Source organism: Odontesthes bonariensis, chromosome 24, assembly GCF_027942865.1.
Source record: "Odontesthes bonariensis isolate fOdoBon6 chromosome 24, fOdoBon6.hap1, whole genome shotgun sequence".
Lineage (NCBI taxonomy): Eukaryota > Metazoa > Chordata > Actinopteri > Atheriniformes > Atherinopsidae > Odontesthes > Odontesthes bonariensis.
The window spans coordinates 15453050-15463786 of NC_134529.1; the positions used below are offsets into that span (position 1 = coordinate 15453050).

At 40.4% G+C, this 10737-nt stretch overlaps 1 protein-coding gene across 3 annotated transcripts in view; it reads left to right on the plus strand.

Moving 5' to 3' along the window:
• Positions 1–10519, plus strand: part of LOC142374754 (E3 ubiquitin-protein ligase RNF19A) — a 25084-nt gene extending 14565 nt beyond the window's left edge. For 2 of the 3 annotated variants that reach the window (XM_075458555.1, XM_075458554.1), the window contains 7 exons: positions 1696–1901; positions 2043–2190; positions 5353–5515; positions 5950–6064; positions 8183–8314; positions 8440–8710; positions 8874–10519. In XM_075458555.1, coding sequence (XP_075314670.1) covers positions 1696–1901; positions 2043–2190; positions 5353–5515; positions 5950–6064; positions 8183–8314; positions 8440–8710; positions 8874–9138 — 1300 coding nt within the window. In that variant the 3' untranslated portion in view covers positions 9139–10519. The remainder of the gene's footprint in view (positions 1–1695; positions 1902–2042; positions 2191–5352; positions 5516–5949; positions 6065–8182; positions 8315–8439; positions 8711–8873) is intronic. The other variant, XM_075458556.1, reaches the window with a different exon arrangement.
• The last annotated feature ends 218 nt before the right edge of the window (positions 10520–10737 follow it).

The following is a 10737-nucleotide window of genomic DNA, read 5'->3' on the forward strand; positions in this document are numbered from 1 at the left end:
CCATGAGGTCTTAGTGACAGAGGCTTAGCTGGAGATTATGTTGGCTCTGAGAAAGTGTGACAAAGTGTGTGTTTTTGGACCCTGTGTGTCTACACACACTTGTATCTATGTTTGCTCCTTTTTGCCACGTCAGTCAGGAATTCTTCGGCAGAGACATAAATCTTTATGTGACTGTAACAACAATTTTTTTTTTCTTAATCTGCCAACCACCTGCATAGTTACATCATTTTGTGTGCCTCCTTTTATTCTTTTACTCTTGCCTTGCACATCATCTTCAAAATCCTTCTCTATAAACAGTGCTCCTCTCTGTTAATTTCCAAACCAAAGCAATCTCACCTCGCGTACTTTGTCCCCAAACTGTCCAGCCTGAGCTGCATATCTGATGTGCTCACTTAAAATGTAAATAGTAGAATCTTTAACTAAGTCTTCTCCAACTCTATCTGCTTTCTTTTTGTCAGTAGCCAAAGCAGACCCTATTAAAAGACCCAATATGGGACCCTGTATAATCTTTTTAAAGTCTCCACTTTGACTCTTAATCTGCAAGTACCCAAATTAGTGAATTACTGTTCAAAGCAGACAGTTTTTTGAAGTCTCAAACTCCCACTCCAGGTATTTATAACACTTTTAAATTCAGAAATTAGTATTTTATAATACCAGATCTTTTCATAGAAAGAATTCTTTCACGACCTGAAATGGCTTACATGTTAGCCCAGCTTCTATCTGCACCACTGACGTGTGTGCAGCAGCTCTGGCTGAACTTAAAGGGATAGTTCACCTCTTTTGACATGAAGCTGTATGACATCCCATAATAGCAATATCTTTTATTAAATTTGACTTACCCCCTGCTGCGTCCTGTGAGCCGAGTTCCAGCCTCGTTTTGCCGTTGACGAAGGTAGTCCGGCTAGTTGGCTGGGGCTACAAAAATAAAGCGTTTTGCTTCTCAAAACAATATGCGTTCAAAAGAGATCTGCATCACAAAATCATTCATCCAGAAAAAGTCAGACCTCACAATCATTTGGCGCTATTTTCTTAAAAACATATATGAATGTGTTTTCACATGGTTAAAAGTTCTATCTGAATTTTTGTGCTATCCAAAAGTCTTTAGTGAAACGACCATCCATCACATGGACCTTTTGACTGATTTGAATGATGTCAACAGCCTATAACATTGGAAACATTTATTTTTTTTTTTTGATCAACAAAGTATGAACGAATCTTATAAGATTTAAATAATCCAGTCAGCGCCAGTTTTTGTGATGAATATAATACCCAGAACATTTTTATTTGACATCCAGACTGTCACTTCAGTTCTCAAAAGCCACAAAAGTGGAATCATGTCCAGAGTGTTATATTCTCTTTTGCATGTTTGGTCTTAAGCTTTTTTTAATTCTGTGAAACCTAAAAAAGCACATTAAGCTGGAAATGCCGGTGAAAAAAAGCCAGATAGAGCCTTTTAAGTAACTGCAAAGTAGAGGCCTTTGAGACACTCGCACTCACCTGAACTTGTATTTGAACATTAATCACTCAGTCATTTGAACATTAATATCCCTTCTGAGGAGCAAGATTTGAACCCCACACATTGAGTTTCTTGTCATTGCGCTCAAATAAAACGGCAGCTGCTGTGAGCCTTTTCTCTTGAAATCAACATGTGAAGGCGACAAGGTGGTGTGAGGGTTACATGCTTTCTCTCTTCAGCTATGCAGTGATAGCTTACGGCTGTGCAGAGTGTCCCAAACTGAGCTGTGGCCGTGAGGGATGTGACACAGAGTTCTGCTACCACTGTCGGCAGCTGTGGCACCCTAACCAGACGTGCGACCAGGCACGCCGTCAGCGAGCTCGCCACACCTCAGGCGGGAATGATGCCTCCACGTTGTACGTCTTCAATGAAGAACCTGGAGGAGGTGAGACTTGATGACCACCTTTGTCACACTCCCCAGTTTCTCCCAGCATATATAAATATGTCCCCTAATAGCAAACTTTATTCCTTTAAGATAATGAATGAATTTGGCAAAATGTCCTGTTACATGTTTACTGTGTTGCAGATGCAGAGGAGATCAAGGGATGCCCTCGCTGTGGTGCCTACATCATGAAGACCAATGATGGCAGCTGTAACCGCATGAACTGCACTGTGTGTGCCTGTCAGTTCTGCTGGCTGTGTATGCAGGAGATCACCGACGTGCACTACCTCAGGTATCTCATCCTCACTCAGTTCATTGGCACAGTAACACACACAGCCAGATGTCCACATACAAGGCTTGCTCTGAAGGTGTTACAAACAGCGACAAAATCATTCGACCATTTCAGAGATACTCATTGCGTGGCTCGCGACTTGCGAGCCACATGCGGCTCCTCAAGCTTTAATTGGTGGCTCACACTCGCATAGTAGCTTATAACAATATGGTAACAATAACAATACATTTTTTCAAATAACATACAGCGAATACTTCACAGCATTAGGTATTTTTATTAAGTTTGCGTTTTTGTAGTATTAAGTATTTTTATTAAGTATTAATTAAAGCTTAATGGTGTTTCATAAAGGGGGCACTGTTAAACCTGGCAACGCAGCCCGCTTAAACCACCGTCACACTTAAAGCTGCAGTCTGCAGGATTTGTTGTTGTCATACGTAAAGTCCTAATTTTTGGCATTTTAAGAGTTTACATGATCTATCAGAACGTTTGAAGTTGAAAACGGTGACCTCCGTAGTCGCAAAATGCAAGAAATGCTTATTTTTTAACCGAAAAATAAAAAGTTATTCAACTTCCTGTCCCGCCCCATCAAAACACATGAGAACTCGTGCACGTTTACGTGCACGCCAGATGCGCGTACACGACTCCTCATTCATCAACTCACCTGTCATTTGCGATCATGGAAGACACAGTAAGTAGACTAGCCCGTAATGAAGTTCAATAGTCTAGATAAATAAGCGTGGGGACGAGCCTACCTTGTATCGCGCGTGCACAATCGGTGATTGACAGGCAGCAGAGCCCAGCTCGTAACCTGATTGGTTACCTTTTACCGGTCCGGTCTGCAATTTTGTAAACAAACCTGCTGGCTTTGGAGGGACCTAGCGGGACATATAGGGGACCTAGAGAACTTTTTTTGTATTGGGGTATTTAATGTACTACTTTCAGAATCCCCGGACAGTTCCAGGCATTATGCTTGAAAAAGAGTTGCAGACTGCAGCTTTAACCGCAGAGCACGCTAGCTCCTTTAGCCAGCGCGAGATGCAGGCACAATGGATCGGTTTTTAATTAAAGGGCAAAAACCAGCACAAAAAACATGCCCATCTTGAATGTCTCACTATGATTACAACAACAAACTACAAATACAACATGAAGAAAGTCGAGGACATGCATGCCAGCTTCCGCTCATCCCAGTATTGAGGTAAATATGGTCTTAATTGAAAATGTATTGGCTGTGTTGTTTCTTTTGTGTGGAATGTTTTATATGTAGAAATGCATATTTGCAAAAGGGGACTTTAGTATGTTGTCGTAAAAGTGGCTATTCCCTTGATTTTGCTCTGCCAATGTGGCTCTTGTGAAAAAATAGTGAGTATCACTGCACCATTTAGTTGGCGCATTTACTTATTCATCAGACAAAGAATGCTGAACAGCAGCTGGTTTCACCTTCATGGTGGAGTGATTCCAGTGATCATTATTTTTCTGCTTGCAATCCTTTAGTCTGTGTTGATTTTACGACACACTTGCCCATGTAAATGCCCATGATTATTAAGACAGCCTTCCACGTGGGCTTTTTTTATCGTCAATTTTTAACGTATTCGTATCTAAACCTAATTTAAGAATAGATGTAGATGTAAATAGACTATTCTTGCAAATTTAAAACTGCTGTATTTATTCTGTTGATCGATGGCATCGAGTTATGACCGTGGAGCTGATAACATCAGTCTCAGAGTACTGCAAATACTTCTGCTTACGGTTATTATACAGTAGCTACATTAAGACTGTATTAATTAGTCATAGTAAGTTATAGTGATATAATAGTGGCAAGATGAATAAAACTAAGCTAGTCAAAGGCTCCACTACAGCTGCATTGCATATACTATATATTCCCTGTTGGCTGATAGTTAGCACAGTATTAGATCATGAAAACAATTATTAGGCGCAGCCCTACAATGTGCAGTGTTTGTCTTTGGATAAGTACAAGTATTGCATAAAAACACAAGACAGAGAGCAGCAGAATGTAGCCAAGTCTCACAACAACATGAGGTGTAAAAACGGCAGGGGATTTTTTTTTTCCCAGGATACTATTTGTTAGAAATGTCACCTGAGAAAATGTGTTGTTGTCTATACTTCCCACCTTCTTCCTCAGGTTTGTCTTTCATAGCAACACGGCACAGTCATCATACCGCACTCTAATTCCCCCCACTCAGGCCTTTCACAGTCCCAAAGTGACACTTTCCATTGCAACACAATTGCATACTCTGAGAATCAGCATAGCCCTCAGGTGCTGTTTGTACTCTTGATGTTGTTACTCCTGCTCCTACAAGCTAATTATTGCTTTATTAAGACCCGACTGCATTAGTCAGTTATACTGCTCTGTGGTAGTTAGTCACACCACAACACCAAAGGTGGATACAAGGTTTTAGCAACACTTAAGGAAACATTAGAGTGTTGACTCCTCAAGTAACCTGTAAACATGTCAAATGAACAAAAATGTAAATGTTAGCTGCAAACGTTAGCAATACAGGGAGACGAGACACACCCAAACTGATGGATGCAGATGAGATCATTCAGGACGGGTAATGAAATAATGACAAGATTGAGATAGCGCTCTAATTTAGTCATGTTGTTATCAGTTTTCATTCATTCCATTTTGTTTCTGGAAGAAGAATCATTCAAAAGTGCTTTATGTTTGTGGCAGATGTAGTTTGCGCTGCTCGGGAGGTCATGACCAAAATGATGATGATGCCATTGTGTTCGCAGCAAATGATTATGAGTTGAGTGTATGTCAGTGTGAGTGTGCTCGAGGTGTGTATTTCAGAATAAAGTTTTGGATGAGACAATAACATTATTGTTTAAATCAACAATATTGATTTAATTTGATTTTGTATGCATTGAATCATAGAACCCAAACTGTGTTTAAAGAAATTAGTTCCCAACCCCGATGATAGCGTTTGATAAAAAGTTAAGATATCACCAAAGTTGTCGGATTCTTACTCTTGAGGCTACGAATGACTGTTCAAAATTTATTTAACTATTTTAGAGTTTAGATATGTCTTTCTGGAGCAAAACGTCATGAAAAAATGACAGACTTGTTGCTAATGTGTCTAGTATCCTGAACTCACTGCATTGCTTGAACTCTTGACTGATCTCACCTGTTCTGTGTCTCAGTCCCTCAGGATGTACATTTTGGGGGAAGAAGCCATGGTCTCAAACCCGCAAGGTACTATGGCAGGTGGGCATGTTGCTTGGAGCACCTGTTGTCATCTCCCTAATAGCGGGCATTGCCATCCCAGTCATCATAGTGGGTATACCAATCTACATGGGTCGTAAGGTCAGTGACAACAGCAGCAGCCAATAAATCTCTTGTCCAAGCCTGTGACTCCTCAGTGTAACAACACCGAAACAATAGACTGCTGCTCCCATATTGTTATGTACTGCTTAGTAAGTCCTTTACCTTCACATATTATTTGAAAATTGTTTTAATTTGCATGTAACCTGTGGATGTAAAACTGACTTTTGATCAATTGTTCTACACTCAATGCATGTCGGGTGAGTAGAATACCAGTCACACATCCTAAGAAAACTAACCTTGAACGTGTGAGTAGATTCTGTCTTTGTGTGATAACGATGTCAAAGCTCACCCAGTTTTCAAAGTCCGTCTCCTTTGTTTTGTCATGCATGGTGAAATGCATCTATTAGTGGGTAGTTGAGTGAACAAATGAAATTTCCCTGATGTAAATGATATTTTATGTGTTTACCCTCCAGGTCCACGGTCGTTGTAAGAAAAACAATATCTCAGGAAGTAAGCACTACTTGACTGTGGCGAGTGGGGTGATGATGTCAGTGTTTGTGTCGCCGGTCATAGCAGCTGTCACTGTGGGTAAGGAACAAACAAAAACGTAATGTGCTCTGTCCTGGAAACAGGAGAGAGGGCTCAGAGGGCAAAATTGCTGATTGAGTATTGCACATAGTCACTTGGAGAGTAAATTTTATGAAAGGAAATCACATCTCCAGTGTTTCCTTAAACAGTTAAGGGCAGACACCAAAGAGGTCTATAATACCAAGTAGTCTAACTTGGCATGTGTCTCTCTTTTAGAATAAGATGTACATTTGATCACATTTCTTGATCTTGCCTTCAAAAGTGAAATGATAGGAATGATAGAAAAAACGCAAGAGCAAAAGTCTTTAGCTTATGAAAGACTAAACACACAATGTCTGTGGGCTGTCTGAAATGAAATAGTTTATTCAACATTTTGTTGTATGTTTATTTGCTTTACAGATCAGTTACAAGCACTTATGCCACAAACATTATTCTGAATTGACTAACTTTGACGTGAGATTAAGCTACTTTTCAATCCTTTTCAAAGACTTTTTTTTATGTCAATTCTATCAACTTAACGTCACGAATATTCATAATAACATTGACATATTGTCGTGACATTTAGAGACTTATTTTGAGCAGGCTTGAACTACTTCTCTTACTTTTAGCAATTGCTTTTAGATTTAGCTACTTTCTAACATTTGTATCATTCCAAATTACATGACAAAAGTCATTGGTTTATGATTGTTTTGATTATTATTTTGATTTCCCTGCATTAACGTTGAGTTGATAGAGCAAACAAAATCAAGTCCTGATAAAAATGTAGGTTTGATTATGCTTTATTCTACTATAACCTTTGCTAAGTAACTTACTCCTGCTGAGAGCTCTGTAGGGCTTCTAAAAAAGATAGGAAGTGAACCAAATCATTGTAAGTACAAGTGCAATCTCAAACAAGGCAAAACTGCATTTTAATGACTGGTGCCTCATTTTGCAGCAGGTAACAGTCAGGACTGTTAGAAATCTTGAAGGCTTTAGAAGCCTCTCAGCGTTCCTCTGCAGTGTCATAGCCACACACTGGTGGATCCTCCCTTTGCACGCACACACTGAAGCACACGTTCAGCTGCACTTTATTCTACCTCACCTCCTACCCATGCATATACCTCCCCGCCTGCATCACGGTTTCTGTGCATTTTCATTGGTTGCCCTCATTCTTTTTCTGTTATGCCTTGTCATACCTCCTCAGTTTTGTGCTCTTACTATTTAACTTCTGTTACTTTCTCTCTAATATTTTAGGCGCATCTCCCTGCCTTGTTATTTTACAGTCTATCATGTTTGCTCCTCTTTCTGTGTGGATTGTTTGGTTGGTTGGCTCATCCTCTTGCTCTGGTTTCACCCTGTTGCTGAGTCAATAGCGACCCAGTATTCTCGCTGTGTTAATGATGTCCCTTTGTTTGTTTTGCACTCTGCTTTGTGTTCCCAAATTCCCGTCACAGTCCGAGGTTGCATAATCACACAGCGCAGTGAGCCTGGTGATCATCGCGTTCGTTGAAAGTACTTTTGTGAAAGTTCTGAGAAAGTGTGGGTATAAATCAAATTTGTAAAAGGAAATCTGATGTTCACTGTGTGGTTATGCACCATTGTATACATTTTGATTTATTATTTTGACAAGGTAATCCATCACAGTGTGCCTATCTTTTTTTTTTGTCAAAACTTTGTTATTAGATCCTGCTGATGTGTGAACCGTGCATTGTATCCCATTTTAATTTAAAACTATATAAGCGCATACACTGGGAGGAAGATAGGAAGATGCCAAGAAAGACTTTTGGAATCATTCAGTGTGTCCAGGGCAAAGACAAAAATGAACAGCTCCCCCTTGTGTTTGTTTTTTGTCACTGTGGTAGCGGCACAATGTGGTGGAAATTCATGAAGAGAAGTGTTGAGGACCTCATTATTTGCTGTTTGAGTTTTTCCTCCATCCTTTAGTGTGTTTTTCTAAATGCCTTGTTAATAGTCGTGTTTTTGTACATTATGAGAAATATAGGTTTACACTGAATAAAACATGTACATTTTTCACCAATTTAAGTAGTTTTTTTTGGACTAGTATAGTATTAAAGGATGTTTTTACAAAAACACATTGTGGCAAATGTATGATATATATATTTGTTTGTTTTCTTTCAGGTGTGGGTGTGCCACTAATGCTGACTTATGTCTACGGGGTCGTTCCTATGTCACTCTGTAGGAACGGCTGGTGTCGACCACAGAGTGAGCCCCCTGAAACACACAAAATTCAACTGGAAGACTTAGCCAGCTGTGAGTAGAGCTACTCAGTCACCATGTAGTTTGGGTGAAGGATGTCGCATAACCCTACCATGATTGACATGTGTACATGGTCGCCCCAAATTCCTGATCTGATGGAGTTTCAACTTCTCTTATAGATCTTCTATTCTCTCATGTAGTCAGTGATCACTGGACGGGTCAGAACAACCCCAAGCAAAGTGACACCAGCGTCCAGGAAGTCAGAGTCAGTGTACAGGAAGTGGGCGTCCTCCCTAGTACAAGCACCACGCCCCCGGAGCTAGATAGATATGTCGGATTGGATGACGCCACAAAACGCCATGGATACACCCAGCAGGACAGCCAGTCTGACTGCGAGGTGGTTATTGTGCCTGACAGCAAGCTTGAAGACTCACAAGCGCTTACTTCGAGGTAACTGCTAGGTTTTCCTTTTTAGTTTTTCATGGTAAGTTATTCCAACTTTGTGTAATTATAGGGACTACTAAGGAACTCTCTGATTGTGTGGTTTTATGGATAAGGATCTGTAGCTGATCGCTGTATAATGTACTGTTGTTTGTGTCTATTGCTAATGCAGGGAAGGAACTAATATTGAGGTTCGTGTTGAAATTGAAACCCATCCTAGAGGTGCCCGCCAGTCCAGCCTAAGTAGCATCCTGTCCTGTCGAAGCTTGTCAATGGAGTCACTGGGATACGCGCAGCCCCAAGAATACCCGTGTGCCTCAGAACTGGAAAAAAGACCAGAGGCAGGAGGAGGACAGGGGGAGGAGCAAGAGGGAAGAGAGAAACCAGGTGGAGACGAAGAGACACTTTTCCCAGTCTTTGAATCGGTTGATGTATGAGGTTCCTAGGAGCAGGTTTTGTACTTGGTTGAAGTTTTAGCCAGGTTTTATGGAAACAAACAAATCCATGAGCTGGCATGTTAATGGTCTGAAAAGAGAATTGTCAGTCAAGGACACCTCCTCCTTCCAAGACGGACCCTCTCACCAGATGCCTTCTAGCTCCAACCCCTAAGGAAGATGCGAGTTCAGAGAAAGCAAACGAAACAGGCGAATGTGTGTGAGCATTTGTGTATGAGCATGAAACTATGACGTAAGAACTGGAGGTCTATAAAAGCAGATAGGAAAGCATTATAGCTGGCTAGTTCAGACTTTTTTTCTCTGTGTTATTCCCTTTGAAAGAAACTACCTTACTCTTCCTCTATTCTTTTTCTCCAAATCCTCTTTTTATCTGGCTATTCTCTCTAATTGACTGCGCCTCCTTCCGTCCTGACCCTTCACAAATAAAAGAGACCACCACAAGTGGGAGGAAGGTGGATATTTTGGGTGGGGTAAAAAAAAAAACTCTCGTTGTTGAGTTAATTTTAAACGGTTTACAAGCCATGCTGCAAGACAGGAAGATTTTTTTTATTTGTAACTGAGATTATGTGTCCACAATTTTAAGACTCACAAACGAATTGGGCAGTTCTAAACAGATGATGCATGCTGCACTGTTTGTTTCCCCTTTTTTGAAAAACTGCAGTGGGAAATGAATCTGAAACGGTTTGCAGTTCGCCTGTAGCTGCTGCTGTTCACTGGAATCCGACATGCTCTGTGACAATGTGGCAGTGAATAGAGGGCTCACTGATACCAGAAAATGAAACGCAACCACAGATCCACAGTCTTCCATAAAAAGAAGTTTGGGCAGTGACATTTTTGCATCATAGTAGTGCAGCTTTCAGCAAACAAGTGGATATATCTTTTAAACCTTTCTTCAATTTGTAAAAAAGATAAAAATAAATAAAAAAGCAAAAAAAAAACCTCTAATGCAGGAGAACACGGCAGCAACACCACAGTCTTAACTCTTAAAAGCCGCATGACTCTGCAATTCGCTGTGTATCCACAATAACTTATAAAGACCCGCATATTCATACATAGACACTCACCTTTCCACATGCACAGCGGTCAGTGTAGCTGCAGTAGTGCGCGCTGCTGAGAGCATTAAAATAGATATTAAAGACTAAAATATTCACAGAGTACCAAAATTACAACAGCAGCATGCCACCACAGGCTAAACTGTAATAATCCCTTTTAGATGATTTGTGAGAAATATTTCACTATACAGTAAAAGCACTGTTTCTCTTCCTGAGTGTGAAATAACTGTGTGGTGAACTTGGACTTGACATGAGAACCTATGCTGGGTTGTGGCAAGAAACTGAATAAAGATTTCACCATGAAGGACAAATGGAGAATGCATGTGTTCTTTTCTAGGAAATCATTGTCATTTTGTGGAGTAAGACTGCGCCCGGGTAGTGTTGAACATTTTGACTTCTCTTAAACGGAAGCAAGTTCTTCTTGTGATCCCAAGAAACGAACTGCGTATCGACCAGTTAGAATCGTTTGTCTTCAATTCTCTTTAACTAATTATTTTAAATGAACTCATGGCTCCCTTTTTTCAGGAAA